The sequence below is a fragment of the Muscardinus avellanarius genome, assembly GCF_963383645.1.
Source record: "Muscardinus avellanarius genome assembly, chromosome: 6".
NCBI classification, from domain to species: domain Eukaryota; kingdom Metazoa; phylum Chordata; class Mammalia; order Rodentia; family Gliridae; genus Muscardinus; species Muscardinus avellanarius.
This window is the reverse complement of record NC_137791.1, coordinates 88,564,511-88,581,200: the sequence shown is the minus strand read 5'-3', so window position 1 is coordinate 88,581,200 and position 16,690 is coordinate 88,564,511. Positions and strand designations below refer to the sequence as shown.

The 16,690-nt window shown below is 32.4% G+C and overlaps 1 protein-coding gene across 32 annotated transcripts in view; it reads left to right on the top strand.

Annotated features, from left to right (window-relative positions):
- ADGRL3 (adhesion G protein-coupled receptor L3) overlaps window positions 1-16,690 on the top strand; it is a gene marked incomplete at both ends in the record, with an annotated part of 570,571 nt that overhangs the window by 488,728 nt on the left and 65,153 nt on the right. For 17 of the 32 annotated variants that reach the window (XM_080697685.1, XM_080697686.1, XM_080697681.1 and 14 more), the window contains 3 exons: window positions 3,137-3,305; window positions 8,122-8,247; window positions 13,005-13,101. In XM_080697685.1, coding sequence (XP_080553811.1) covers window positions 3,137-3,305; window positions 8,122-8,247; window positions 13,005-13,101 — 392 coding nt within the window. Of the gene's footprint in view, window positions 1-352; window positions 380-3,136; window positions 3,306-8,121; window positions 8,248-13,004; window positions 13,102-16,690 lie in introns of all 32 variants that reach the window. The other 15 variants (XM_080697690.1, XM_080697678.1, XM_080697673.1 and 12 more) reach the window with 1 other exon arrangement.

Sequence of the window (16,690 nt, the reverse complement as noted above, 5' to 3'; positions counted from 1 at the left end):
AGCCTTTTCCAGATTGCTCATAAAATTTCTCATTCTCTAGAGAAATGTGATCTCTAAGAAATAAATGTCTCTGTCAAGTCACAAGTAATATGAGCACATGATGGAAAAAATGAATTTTCTGAGTCTCATAAGGGATATTGCAGTATTGTAAAATTGATTTTATTCCTTGTTATTTAAGTTCTCATGGTCATTTTAGTATTTACCTTTTGGATATAAAGGGAAGGTTATGATAATTTTTAGAGAGGTGGGGAACAGAGGCCTGTGGGGAGCAGGAGGATATTTATCATATGAAATTCTTTGTCATAAAATGCTAATGTTGGTGTTCTTGTCTTTATGTCTATGCATTCTTTAGCTATGAGGATAACAGACCCTTCATCAAGTAAGAATGACCTGAATGGCTGATAAATTCCATTTATCAGTGTGGTCCCATGAACCAGCTGTCAGATCAGTACTGGAAAATCATTAGAGCTTCTGTTATTCACATTGAGGCAGAAGAGCAAACTGGGCAGGAAAATATTCTGGCATACAACTTATATGCAAAATAAGTATGCTGCAGGTGTATTGCCAAAAAAAAAAAAAAAACTGTTTCACCTCTGTTAATTGGATATTACTTAAATTCAGTGCCACAGTAATAGAAATTTCCTGTGGTACAGACTTGCTTAATTTTTAATAGCTTTCTCCTTACATTGTGATGTGTTTCTTTGTGCTGCATATGTCTGCATTTCTGTTGTTTGTTTGGGCATTATTCATACAAAATTACTTTTTCCATTTAGTGTATTTCTTCAAAGTAATCTTATGGGTATGAGGCTACCCAGTACCAATTCTGTTAATATCAAATATAAAGAAAAAAGTCTCTTTCAAAATTAAATTTTACATCTGCAAAACTATCCCTTTCAAATTTGTGTGAGTAGTTATTTAACTCAATCTATGTGTATACATACACACAAGTTTCTGAAACGCAGCTAAAAGCCTGTACTAGTCTAATATATAATAAGCAAAAAGGTTAATATTGAGGCATTTTTCCTGAACATTTTCAAGTTACCTGTCCTGCAAGAATAAACTAAAATTGGCAACCTATGGGTGACCTTTACATAGACTTTCAGTTTGTTCTTCTGGTGAAGAGTCCTTTGTCTTCATTTTCTCCAGTGCCATCTCACTTACTTTTTCATGCTTTTGCTTACTTTCTTTCCTTTGGAATCTGGAGGTCATTGCAGTTTTAGATCATGTAACCTTTGAGCCTGTCATGGGTTTTCTAATGGATAATATTTGATCTCAATATTTTATCCTATCAACTTATTTCTAAATTTGAATAGCAAGTTTGCCTTGATATAATGGCAATTCTTTCCATTTTTTCCTTTTTCCAATGTCTGTAGGAAGTTGATCATTTTTCCTTGAGTGTTCTAATATTTGTGAATTCAGTTGTTGAGTAAAATATTAACATCTAAGATGTTTTCTAATTCATATAAGCAAATTGCCACACATAATAGCAAACCCCATTTAGAAATTCTTTATTTAAAATGTTTTACATTGGACATATTCAATTTAGTTGGCATTTAAATCTTAAATATAGTGACTCATTAATGTGGGAGAAAATAGTGAAAACTTACAATCAATTGATGATGATAATAATGATGATGATGATGATGATGATGATAATGACGATGATGATTTGGTACTGGAGAATGAACTCAGGAAGTTTCTAACTCTGAGCTGCACCCCCAGTCCTATTTTATTTTTATTTTGAAACAGGACCCCACTAAGTTGCTGAGGTTGGACACAAACCTGTGATCTTCCTGCCTCAGTTTTCCAAGCACTGGGATTACAGGCTTGTGCCAAGAACGCTGGCACAGTTAATTTTATTAATGAACCATGTCTTTCTCAAATTATTCTTTCAATAGAACATATTATGGTAAAAAGCTTCAGATTATGGTAAAAAGATATGTAATTTTTTCCCTTCACTTTGCAAAGTTTCAATCCCCATAAATACTTCTTTCTTAGGACATGTAAATGGAAAATAATAGTCTTCTGAAAAGAAATGTTAGCTTTTCTTGTTCAAAAAAGGTGTGTTGCAATAGACAAGGATGAGTTTATGACTGCATAGAGATCATGACTGGTTTATTCCTGTTCTCCAACATACTTAATAGTAGAGAGGGATTCCATTTTCAGTTATTGGAACCACATCTCTTAGAATTCATTTTATGTTGATAGTAAGAACTCAGAATAACCACAAATACATGAGCTTTTTTTACCCACTTATTATTGCAAATGGCTACTTGGAGAAAACTAAGAGACTGAAATGAGAATGAGATTTTGTCTTCCATGTTATACTACTAACTTTCATACCACTACATCCCCATTCTCAGCTTCATCTTCTCCCTTGAGTTAACAGACACTTCAAAAAGATCAGGATTCCCTGAGTCTTTAAGCTGATTTCTGGCAAACTGCAAAATGCCTGACTTTCAAAATCTAGTCCAACGTAACCTAGAAGTGAGTAATTCAAAGGTTAAAAGTAAAACTAGGAAGAGTCCAGAAAAGTGGAAATGTTTTATTTTCCCCATCCACGATATATCATGCATATTCTATATAATTATGGAATCAGAAAAACAGGGCTTTAAAATCCATGCATGTACTTGGAACACTGGTTCTATCTCATGTGATTTATATTTTTGTCAGTCAACACTACAGTTTCTATGGAAAAAGAGGAAATTTGGAAAAATGGGGTAAAAATGTATCATGAAGCAATAACAGAGAGAATCCAATCAAACAAGTGTTATCATACCAATGAATCTAGTGGAGACTAACATAACTATAGAATTTCTCCTCCTGCCATTCTCCATAATTACATCTCCATATCATTTGCATATGTGCTGCAAATACATGAATAATTTATGGTGCAAATCTGCTTTTGCTTAGATGAATTTCTGTGTTCATAACGTTTTCATTCATATATATTTCCTCCAGCTTGAAAACTTGTAGTCCCCATTAAAATCTTAAAGTACTTACACCACCTGTCTCACATTTCTGTCAATAAACTTACCATAGCATTTTTTTCAGTGTCAGTATTGTTGATATGATATGGTTGTGTTACTTAAAGTCACATTATTTGATAACTCTAAATTTTATTTTCTCTTTACAGGTCATGGGTTATAGGTGCAATAGCTCTTCTCTGCCTATTAGGATTGACCTGGGCCTTTGGACTTATGTATATTAATGAAAGCACAGTCATCATGGCGTATCTCTTCACCATTTTCAACTCCCTGCAGGGAATGTTTATATTCATTTTCCATTGTGTCCTACAGAAGAAGGTAAGCTAGAATTCTTCATTTCAAGAATAAAGGTCATACATTAAAGGGTAACAAAGTAACCCAAACAATATTCTAATATATCATTCTTCCTATATTTGCATCTAAGAGATAAATGTATTACTTTATTTTGTAATAGTAAAGACAAAATGGACATAATATAAAAGCATAATGGTTGGTTAGAATATTCAAGTGAAAAACAAAAACATTTTTGTTGGACAATGCGCAAATATTACTTTTTATAGAATCGCCCTTATAGTCTTTTGCATATTCATTGGCAGAAAAATAGGATCTTTACCTTATGAAGTAATTCTTTTCTAAAATGGGGGTATATATAAGTATATTTTAAAATATATAACACATATATTTTAAATATTTCTAAGCATAGCATATAAAATGATATCCTATAATTTTACATATATAATACTTCTATGTATAATTAGGCTCCTTTCTTTATTATTATTATCATTTTATGATACTGGGGATTGAATCCAAGGGTTTTCTACCTCCAAGCTATGCCCCCAGCCCTATTGTTTATTCTTTATTTTTAAGCAGGGTCTCACTAAGTTGTGGATAACCTCTCTAAGTAGCTGAGGCTGGTCATAAATCTGTAATCCTCCTGTTTCAGCTTCTCAAGTACTAGGATTATAAGTCTTTGCCAGCACGTTTGGCTATAATATGTGACTGTAATAAACCTAGAGCTATAAAGTATAATATTTTATATATTTTAAATAAATAGCAGAGTACTTAGTATTAGTCTATACGTTTTTAAAGCATTTTATAAAATTAATGAGTTGAATGATTAGAATTCAATTTTTAATTTATGTATCAGTTGTAATTTTCACATATCTAAGGACACAACTATTCACTTTCAAAGCTAATCTTAGCAACTAACTATATTTATTGCACTTTTTAAATTGTAAGATTGATTTTCCACTCAACTCTATTAAAAATGTGGCTCTATAGCTCTGATCACATAGACTCTTTAGCCATATTGCCTAAGTTTGGATCTCAGTTCCCCCACTTAAAAACTTATGTGATATGGAGCAAGTTAATTAACCCTCCTATGTGCCAATTTTCTCATGTGTGTCATAGAGGTGATAAAAATAGTTATGTAGTATTCAAAAAAATGTTCCTGAAAATGAAGTGGCAAAATGTAAAACAAAAAAAAATCTCAAAAAGAAATCATAAGACCTATAACTTTGTTTTGGAAACCAGAAGAAATAAAAGGTATCTATCTCAGAATGTTTTACTTGAGACCAAAAATCAAATTGGGATCCAAGAAAAAAATTGAAAAAAGTGTCCACTGATCATGGGCAGGAATAAAACAGACTTTTACTCCATTTCAATTTTATATGGTGGTAGGTACCTAAAATGTGTTGACATTTTCAGAACTATAGGAGACAATAGTAATATTGAGTCAGTTCTATGAATAGAGAGTATAAAAAGGAAAAATGATTATATTACAATGAATGTATTTTAATCAAATGGAATAGAATTCATTTTAGAAATTAGGTTATATTGCAATAGATGAACTCCCTCAGATCACAGCTCAACCTGTTATTTTATTTTTTACTTATTGCCCAATTGATGGGGTACTTCAGGGAAGGACACAGGCTGATAAAGCCTCAACTGTCCTTAATATAAAATTCATAGCATAGTCATCTTGGTTATTGACTTGGAGCAGGAAGTCTGAAAGACAGACAGTCTTTCAGAAATTATTTGGAAGTGGCTCATCTTATTCCTACTCATATTTCTTCCATCAGATGATCCTCTGTCAGTGGTACTATGCAGAAGAGACTGGGAAACACAGTTTAAGCATTTTACCCAGAAAGAAAAAAAAAAAAAATTGAGCGTGATAAAAATCTAGCAATCTGCCTCATTTTATGAGTTTAAAGGTTTAAAGGATAGGAGGAAGATAATGGTGAATAAGACTAAAAATGAAAGTAAAGAAGTATTAGAGAAAAATGAGAATTAAGACATCATAATGGGAGAAAATATCAAGAAATAGTGGTTAGCACTGTAAGAGATTTCAAAGTCAGAGAGGTAAATACTTGGGAAGATACCTAGATCTAAATAGAGAAAAATATAAGCAAAATATATACAGAAAGATTAAGGGAAAATGTGACATTTGAGCATGAAAATAAAGGAATAGTTAGCCATGGTAATCAATCATGTCATATAGCAGAATTTACCTGTCTTCTTTAGTTTCTATATTACCTGGATTTTGGAACTAAGTAAATTTTAAATTTTAAGACTAATACAGAAATTGTCTGTGAAGCATAAAATTTTTTTTGTACTTTACACATAAATTTGGTTGTATTTTCGGCCGGGCATGGTGGCGCATGCTTGTAATCCCCGCGCTTGGGAGGCGGAGACAGGAGGATCGCGCGCAGGTTCAAAGTCAGCCGCGCTGGCTTAAGAGACCCTGTTTCCAAATAGCCTGGAGGTAGAAGGGATTCCAGGAACCCCAGTATCACCAAAAAAAAAAAAAAAAAAAAAAAAAAAAAAAAAAAAATTGGTTGGTTGTATTTTCTTGCCAAAATCTCTTCTTTTTCCTAATCATTGCTTTTATATTTCTTATTTAAATAAAGACATTACTAATTATTAACTACAATTGCATTTGATGTTTCAGTAGAATCTTGCACCTTGGGACCCATAAAAAGTCCATAAAGTACCCATAAAAGGGTTTTAATATATTTAATATATTCAACAAGAGGTAAAATAAATATATACATATTAAAATACATATAAAACCAAATTAATTTTGTGATTTATTAAAGTGGAGTTCAGGAAACTATGGCCCATGGGCAATTCATTCAGTTGCCTTTTATTTTAATAGCTGCTAAATCCAGAACAGTTATTATGTTTTTAAATAGTTATATTTGAAAATGAAAATAGGTACATATACTATCTCTTTGGTTTTGCTTCATGCCTTACAAAACCTGAAATACAGACTTAGTCCATTTTCTGTTGCTATAACTGAGTACCACAGACTGAGTAATTTATTTAGCTTACAGTTCTTGGAGGCTGGGAAGTCTGATAAAAAGATGCTGGCTTCTGAAGATTTGCAGCTTTGTAGTATGGCAGAGAGCATCAAGTGGTGAGACAGAGATAGAGCTAGCAACTAGCTGGGGTCTCTTCTTGTTTTTTTTTTATTGTTGCATTGTAGTCATACATCTTAATAGGGTACAAGATGGTAGAGGTATATGTGCACATATCAGTCATTTAGCCCTTCCCCAATTCTCACCCCATTCCCTACCCTCTCTCTTTCTCATGTTTGATTTAGTGATTGACTTTGTTTAATGTGTCCCATCTCTGATCTCAGAAGCTAAGCAGGGTCAGACCTGGTTAATACTTTGATGGAGTCTCTTCTTATAAAGCCACACATGCTATCATTGAGTCCCACCCTCAGGACCTTATCCAATACTAATTATCTCCCAAATTCCTACTTCCAATCCACATATGAATTTGGGAATTAAGTTTCCTACATATAAACTTCAGAGGGATACATTCAAAGTACTGATTATCTAGTCCCTCATGAAAAAAATTTCTAGATTCTGATTAGAAAGTTTTATAATAACAAGCAATAAAACTATTTTTTTCATCCATTGTGTTTTGATTTTTTTTTTGTGTGTGTGGCACTGTGGTTTCTGGAAACCCTTCTATCTCTGGGCTACACTCCCAGACATATTTTTATTTGGAAACAGGGTCTCTTAAACCAGAGAGGCTGGCTTCGAACCTGCACGATCCTCCTGTCCCCGCCTCCCAAGCATGGGGATTACAAGTGTGCACCACCACGCCCAGCTGAATTTTTAAATTATGATAATATTTTTATTTTTTGGCAAGATTGTGGCCTATGTGGCCTAACATCAGAAAATAAAGGAAATATGAAATAATTATTTACTCTTTTTTTCTCTACAAAAATGAAAAGTTTTTGTCACCAGTATTTCTATGGGTGTTTAATTAAACGTGGTTACTTTTGCTTTTGTTCTCAGTTTTTTTTTATTTGCACAGAACCTCCAAGATTATTTTATTTCTGATTTGAAAATTGAGGAAATAATCCATTAGTGATGTATATCATATTTTCATCTTCTGTATTCCAGAACAACATTATGATGAAATAAGATATCATGATCTAACTGGAGTGATTAAGATATTATTTATCTTGTGAAATATATTAGAGTATGCAAATGATTGAACAATCAGAGAGCTTTTTTATTAAAATTTAAAGAGAAATGTTTCACAGACATGGTTCATGTTATTTTTCTTTCTTCTTTTCAAGACATATGCTTATCATTTCAATCACATCACAGCAAAAATAAATTCAGTATAATGATTCAGTAATGTCACTAATGTGAGACTTGGCATCACCAAATCTCCTGATTTGCTAGTTGTTTATAAAATCAGTTCAGAAAATTCAATCTTTGTTGGAAAATGCAAATATCCCATGATGAATTCCTGTGGTTCATCCAATATTGCTTCTTTTCAAGAAAAGAACTAACTTTTCCTTTTTCTTTCTTTGTACTAAAATACCTATTTAGGTTTAGAGCACTTCGTTAAAAAAGCACTCATTAGATATATAAATGCTATTTGCTGGGTACATTAGGAAAAATGAGATAGAAAAAAATGAGGGTGAGAGGCAAAGGTTATAATCAAAATTTAGGTTCTTGATGTAAAATATATACCAAACAATCTTTCTTGATTCTCTAGGACAAAGAAATAGTTAAATCATTGGAAACAAAAACTCACATCTTATTCCTCAGTTCCCAGATGAAATGAATAACTTGCTAACATAAGTTAATATTCAATTGGCTAGGTACGAAAAGAATACGGGAAATGCCTGCGAACGCACTGCTGTAGTGGCAAAAGTACAGAGAGTTCCATTGGCTCAGGGAAAACATCTGGTTCTCGAACACCGGGACGCTACTCCACAGGCTCACAGGTAAACAAAACTTGTTCAGTGAAAGTAAATATTTTTTACCCCTACTCTGTGATTGTCATCCTTTCTGTTCAGTGCTATTTTCTTTCCCAAGTGTTTACCCAATCAAATATGTTGTTGTTTTAGTGTGACTAGGTATCAGAATGAATTTGACAGAAACCAAAAGAACCAAAACTAATAAATTTAAGTCCTAAGTTTGCATATTAATTAACAATCTCAAGTTGTTTCTCTCCCCCTCTTTATTTTTTTATTTTTTTGTTGTGTTGTGTGTGAATGTGTTACTAGGAATTGAACCCAGGAGCATTTTTACCCCTGAGAGACACTCCTAGTCCTTTTTATTTTTTTGTTTTGAAACACAGTCTAGCTAGGTTGATAAGGCTGGCCTCAAACCTGCTATGCTCCTGTTTCAGCTTCCCACAGATGTGTGCAGCCACATCTGGCTATAGATTGTTTCTAATTGGATAAGTATTGTAAGCAAAGAAAGAAATTTGCTACTTGACCCAAAATTCAAAGAAAGAAATTTTATATGTATGATTATTATTAGATTTCCAATGTAATAATTCCCTATTGAATTCTGAAACAATTTACATATAAAGATAGATTTAGATTTAGATTATAAGCAATTGTAATTTCTACCACATATTGTGCTGAGAAGTTGAAAAACAATTTAAGAGTGAAGACCGTTAGGAAACTAGTATTGACACAACTGGTCTAGGCAGCGTTTCTATTAGACATAGTCATATAGCCCAGCACCAGTCAAACTGCAAATTTATAGGTAAATTGTGTGCTGTTTTTCCCAGGCTATGATGTCATCCAAAAGATTATTACATAGAGATTTAGGCAATTCTTGGATGTTCAAATGAGCCAGTCAAATGAAAGGCATAAATCCTGTGTATTTGTGTTTAGACTGTCAGACTAACTGTTTACATGTATAGTTCAGTGGGGAAAAAACAGTCATATTTGCAGTGTTGTCAAACAAATTTTAATTAAGTTGACAAAGCTATATATCAGGAATTAATTTTTCTCACTCTTTTAGCTTAGATGGTAAATGGAGTGATTTTTTTAAGTTTGATAATTATATTGAGAGAAGAATACTTAATTCACTTGTTCTATGAATGCTCACCTGGTTTGTGAGCTTAATAGATTAAATTTCCCTAAACAATTACTTTCTTTTGCTTAAAAAGCAAAATTTCCTTATATCCCTTCAAAATCACTTACAAATTATATATGTCTGACTCTCTCAATCAACTGTCTTAACTGGACATCCATGCATACCTAACTAGCCCTGGAATAGCTCTGAAAAATCAAAGGTAGTAAAAAGTGCTAATAGGAACAATTTCCTCAAATTGAAATGACTTCTCTTTTGCGATGAAACTAACAAATATGTTTTATGATAATTGTGGCTGTCCTGGTAAACATTCTCACTGCTAAAATTCCAAACCATTAATCAGATAACTTAGAGAAAGTAAGATTTGTTTGCACACAGATTTTGCAGATTTCCAGTTTAGTCCATGTGAGGTCAGGATATTCAGATCTCAGGACATGGTAGTGGGAAGCAGAAAGGGAGAGAGCAAGGGCTAGGTATTCCCATCATGGGAACCTGAAGCAAGTGAGCATGAAAGCAAGGGATTTTGAAGACAAGCATAGAACTTACAGCCACACCCCCAGGCACTCACCTTCTCCAGCCACACCCTTCTTGCCTAAGTTATCCCCCAAGTAAATCTGTTACAATGGACTTGGCCACTAATGAATACATCAACTCTGAACACTAATACCATGAACTCCTCTGGGAACATTCTATACTTAACCTGAACAATGAGTTTCTACAAGCACAAGCTAAAATATTCACTGATTGTAAAGCAACATTTTGAAAACATGGATGCATTTTTTGATATCACAGAACTTCTAAAATAACTTTTTGTGACTGACTAATCTCACTTAGCATAATGTTCTCCAGTTCCATCTATTTCCCCACAAATGACATAATTTTGTTTTTCTTTATAGCTGAGTAAAATTTCATTCTGTACCTATCCCATAATTTTGTAATCCATTCATCTGTTGATGGACATCTTGGCTGGTTCCATAGTTTGGCAATTGTGAATTTATGTGGCTATGATTTCTATATATTTCACTGTTTTATTTAGAAACACATAGTGCTTCCTATATATTGCCAGAGTCTTCCTAACTCTGAGGATAAAATGATTAAACATAGATAGCTTTCCTTTTGACCTGGAGCTTTCATTCTAGTATTAAGAGACAGAAATCTTATTAACAACAACAAAATATATAGATAAGATTGTGAATGCTAGTAGAGAAGGAAAATACAGTAATGTAAAGTACCTGGTGACTACTTGTATCACACACTAGAGAAAGATGGTCTCTAGGTTGATATTTATCCTGAAGTCTTGATAACAATATTCTAAGTTGAGAGGAGGAAAGGAAGTTTAGAAGATAATTCCAGATGAAGGAACAGCTTGTTCAAAGCTCTTAGTTGGGGGCAGAAGAGCTTCCAAGTTCAGGAATAGAAAGAATTTCAGTAGCCAAACTAATGTCATTCTTTGAGAGAATGGGACATTAATGGCACTCAGAAAGAGAATGGCAGAAGTCAAAGGAAAGGGCAAGAGATGGATCCACAAGTACTTGTAAGAGTACGTGAACTTAGCCTTTGTTTTGATTTTTTTGGAAAGCCAATTGAGTAATTTAGAAGTAGAAGGGTCAGGATATTATCCACATGTAATAAAGATATGTGTGATGACTATGTAGTTATTGTAGAGACATGGCTGGCAGAATTAAGCAGTGAAACTAGTCTCTACTTGTTGGTGTCCTGGACTTACTTCCTGATGCTAATAACTTATAAAAAGTTGGGAATATGAAAAATTGTGCAAATTTAAGTTCACAGAAATGTGTATAGAATGAGGCTATATGTAACCTGTATGATGTTGTGAAACATATTAATTTAATAAATACCTAAGTGTGCATGGTGGTTTATACCTTTAATTCTAATACTTGGGAGGCTGAGACAGTAGAATTTTAGCCTCAACAATTTAGGTCTTCAGAAACTTAGTGAAACCCTATTACAAAACAAAAATAAAACAGGACTAGGGTGTTGCTCAGAAGTAGAAAGTTTCAGCTGGGTGTGGTGGCACACGCTTATAATCCCAGCATTTGGGAGGCTGAGACAGGAGGGTCACAGTTCACAGACAGTCTCAGCTACTCAGGCCCTCTGCAAATTAGTGAGACCATGTTTCAAAATAAAGAATGAAAAATAGGGCTGGGGCTGTAGCTGTGAGGTAGAATGCCCCTGGGTTCCATCCTTAGTACCAGAAATAAAAAGAAGTAGAAAGTTTTTAGTTTCAATCCAATCCTCAACATCACACACACTAAATAAATAAATAAATACATTAGTTAATAAGTTAATTAATAACTTGATATCCAACTTAGAAAATGGGGTATTTTCAACATGTTTTTCTCTTCATTTAAGTTCTACCTAATCAATCCATATGTGTCTTCCTTCCAAAATTTGTCTTTGTTTTGTTCATTTGCTAATTAGTTTTGATGTGTGTGTGTATGAATGTGGGGAAAAGTGGTATATACTATTATTTATATGATTTCAAAGCTTGTTTTAAGATACATAAAATAAATTGTCCAACATTTTAAGATTAACTCGTCAGCTAGCCATGGTCACACATGCCTGTCATCCTGGTCCCTTGGAGGCTCAGACAGCAATTTATTGAGCCCTCAGCAACTTAGCAAGACCTTGTTTCAGAATAAAAAATAAAATAGGTCTGGGAGAATATCTCAATGGTAGAATGTCTCTGGATTCAATCCCCAGTACCATAAACAGAAACGATTAGAAACTTACTTTTTAAGAAGTTTAAATATATTTAATTAAAATTCATATGTGTTTTATTTCACCATTAGCAGTAGTAAACTTCTTGCTAACTATAACTATTTGATACTTAAAAAGCTTTTGAAATATTTTGTTCTCAGCTCACAAAATTAGTATTTTTATCCCTAAGTGAATAAATGGCAAAGAGAAAAAAGGCACTCTCCCAAATGTATATTATAATGCTTTCTTGAATTTTTTGTACTTAGAAATTTGAATTTAAAAATATAAATAGTTTTTTTAATATTTTTTTAGTTTTCTATAAAACTTTTCACAAGAAATCAATGAATAGGGATGGATCAACATCCAAAAGAATCACCAGGAGACATCACGATAGTATGTAATCGCTAGAATTGTACTGTTCTTACAAAAGTTATGAAAAATGCAAGTCTAGTAGCATTTCAATAATATCATTTTCTTATCAAATTCTCTCACAACATTCTGAATTCTTAAATATTTTGTTAGTAAACTGAAAATTTAGTGAATATTTAAGCATTCCAAAAAACCTAAAACCAAAATAATTGGTTTCATCTTAGAAACCAGAATTTTGCAATTTCAACTGGTTAGTATTTACTTCTATATTTCTCTAATACTTAAACTGGTAGAATACATTTATTCCTTTTGTGTAGTTATAATTATCTGTGATGTAGGATTTTAGGGATATACCTAATGAGAACCAAGTATTATCATTAATTTTATTTCTGATGTTCTCACATGACTTATACTCTAAGTAGATATCTAAGTAGATATCTAGGTAGATAGATGTTAGAAATAAAGATCTCATATAACTATGACAGAAAGTAAACAGAATAGTTTATACAAAAAATATACTGCCTTATGAGTTTGTTTCCTTTCTTTCTTTCCCTGTACCCAGAGCCGAATTCGTAGGATGTGGAATGACACTGTCCGAAAGCAGTCAGAATCATCTTTTATTACTGGAGATATAAACAGTTCAGCATCACTCAACAGAGGTAATTAGAAATGATTTTTTATTTTTATTATTTTCTTATTACTTTAAATAGCTCTTAAATGCTTTGTTTCATTTGCAAGTTCTGAGCCTCCTCCCAGGTGTTAGGGATAGCACAAGGATATAAAAGCTGGTTGAGTGTAGCAGTCTGTTCCATTATTTATATGTCTTTTTATAATCCTGAATTTTCAAGAAATCTTTTCCAAAAGGAACTTAGAAAACGAGAAACTTTTTTTTTTTCTAGTCATCTACCACTGCTATAAACTGGTGAGCTGTCAGGCCTCATTGGATGCAGTGAAAATGGGCAATTATGTGGCTATATAGTCTGCTAAGCATCATAGAGTTCCACATTGTCCCAGGTATAAAGCAATTTCATAGCCTTTGTGGAAGTAAAAATATACTGTCTAATACATACTTAAGGCAACCTGTGTACTTCTAGGGGAAAATCACATCTAATTTAATATCTAAAGACTTATCCAGGCAATATTAAATATTTAAATATCTAGGAGAAATACTTTTTTGTAGATCATGATTGTGTGTGTGTGTGTGTGTGTGTGTGTGTGTGTGTGTGTGTATGCACACACATATACACTTCTGATTAAAATGTTCCCTGGATATCAGCATCATTTAGGTTTTTTATATGAAGTTCTCTTAATCCACAATTTTGTTTGGGAAGAATTTTCCCTTTCTTTCTCTTTCAGTGTGTGAGTGTGAGAGATTAGTAAAATGTTCCCTGGATATCAGCATCATTTAGGTTTTTTTATATGAAGTTCTCTTAATCCACAATTTTGTTTGGGAAGAATTTTCCTTTTCTTTCTCTTTCAGTGTGTGAGTGTGAGAGATTAGAATTATTTCACTGCAGTAAAAATGGGTACATACAGCAGTTGTGAGGCCAATGCTGAGAATTATTTAGACTATAGTTTTTTTGGGGGGAAGATGGCATTTATATGAACTTAGTTATTTTTAAACAATATTATTTTTCTCAAACCTACATTAGAATTTTTGTCTGTTTTAACCTACTTCCACAAGCTTTTTGTTACATGTAAAGCTTCTTAAAAATAAATAATGTAATTATTATAGCCTATGAATAGGAAAGATTCATACGCTGGTGTTCCTAGTTGCTTTTACTCTAATAAATTGCATCTTATTTATATATAGACAATTTGAACAAGTAGTGAACAAACTGAATTTGACACAGGGATTAATACTTTAATATAATTTTATTTGATTTTGTATGTTATTTGGGGCAGTGATAGAATGACTCTAATCTAGTGATGATTCTTAAATTATCTACATTACTTTAGATTATGTAAGAATAGTGAGTGGGTAAAATGGCCATCTTATTTTTCTCTTTCTATTTGTTTTAATTTGGTAGATGATATTCATTTAGAATCTCAAGTATTTTCCAAATATAAACAATTTCTTTCAAAAGTTGTCTTTTTAAATTTAGTTTTAATGCCTAGTTTTGTGAAATTTATTTAAATGTCAGGACTCTTAACTTTTTGATCTAACTAAATCATGAAAAACTAATTGCTTACAAATATTTCAGAGCCTTAGAATTAATGTGATTTCAGAGTGACCAATTTTTTTTAGTCATTAAATAATTCATACACAGAATTTACAATATATTTATAAAATGAAAACTATCAGTAGGATTGTTATTAGAAGTATCTTGAATCAATCATAGCAACCATAGAATAGGTGTTGTTTAGATAAGAAATGAGATAGTATGATTTTAATGCCACACTGTTTATTTGCCTATTGTAAGGGTGGAAAGCATATGTAAATTTATTATTTTGTCTAGCACCACAATTAAAATTTATGTAAACATAGTAAGGGATATGATTTTAGCAAAAACTTCTTTAAGTGGCTAATTCTTGGGACTCTAAAGTCAAGCATATTATATCATGTTGCAATTTAATTTCTTCTGAAGAATTTTATCAACATGGGATATTAGGGGTGGGTGGATGACTGGATCAATCTGAAATAAATTTAGGGGAAATAATATTTGATATTGATTTATCCTATATTTAAGTCTGTTTGTAAAGATCAGTAGTTATGAAAGATACTTCTTATAGCTCTTCAATGAAGGATATAAACTGTCTTGTAATATTGAAAAAGTTATGTTAATGTTGACTTGGGGGGATTAGAATCTGTACATAATTTGATGTGTGTCAAAGCAGTGATCTTTTTCATTAATATCTACTCTTCCTTTCATTTAGTGACATTGGCGGTGCTCAAAATCATCGACATCTTCCTTATTTGCTGAGTTAATTTTCTAGTCACCTCTCCCCCCAACTCAGAAACTCCTAGTTTTACTCTCATCTCATTATTTTTTTATCTTAGTAGATTAAGTTTTTATTTCTTCATATTATCTCTGAAGATAATCTTTAACCTCCTTCTTTAATCTTGTCTCATTTCCCAGGGTCCTATCTTCCCTGCATTCAGGCGTGTGTATCATATGTAGGTAGGTGACAGCTAAGATTCATCTTTCCAGATAAATGCTTCAGTCATTTCAGCAACATACTTACTTCTGTTTATTCAAACAGTTAGAGTCTTTATTATTAAGATAAAAAGTCTTAGACACTGCATCTACATCTTCATATATTCTAACTTCCCATTCATTCTTAGTTACAGCAGACAGTTGTCCCATTTCCTTTCTTTCTAAGTTAGATATATTAAATCTTTTAGTTTGTCCTTCAACTAGTGCTGACCTTTAACAACAACATGCTATTACCTAAGTATTTTTCTCTTTTTTAAATTTATATTTTCTTTTTTATTCATACCACTGTCCAATATATAAAAAATATTATTTAAATTTGTTTATGTCTTGAACCATCCATTATTTAAAACAAAAATTCATTATTATCATCTTTAGGATCCATTAAGAATAAAGAATTGATCATGTAGTAGAGAACCAGTTTTATTTTTTTTAATTAATAAAAAAATTCTCTGATATTCTGTTCCTGAAAACACAGCTCATCTTCCCATATGTATCAGATGGCCTTTCTAGATTTCCTAATACTTGAGACTATTGGGATTTTATTCTTTGGAATCATGTGAAATCTTGGAAGACTGAGTGATAATGTTCAATGAGTGGGCTAATTCTTATATATTCTCTGAGAGTTTGTTTTTTAGTAACTTTATCTGTTTAAACCTTCCACACTTCTGTACTTTGAATATCTGTTTTCTTTTTTAATTGGTGCCTTGTAGTCATACATCTAATGGGGTAGAAGATGTTAGAGGCATATATGCACACATCACTGTAGCTCTTACCCAATTCCCCCCTCTCCCTTTTTCTCATGTTTGGCTTAATGACTGACATTGATATGTTTGTGAATATACATTATGTACATTAGGAAGTTTCCCTCTACCCCCTCCCATAACCCCTAATTAGGTCTCCTTATTTGCCCATCTATGGAATATCAATTATTTTGAAGATATTTCCCAAAATGTTCCCTAAACCTTTTCAAGTATTTTTTTTCCCCTGCCAACTTGTTTGATATAATGTTATATACTCAAGCAAACCTAGAATTTCTTAAAGCCATCACTACTGTCAGGTTAACAACATTGACACCACTTGTAGAAACAAC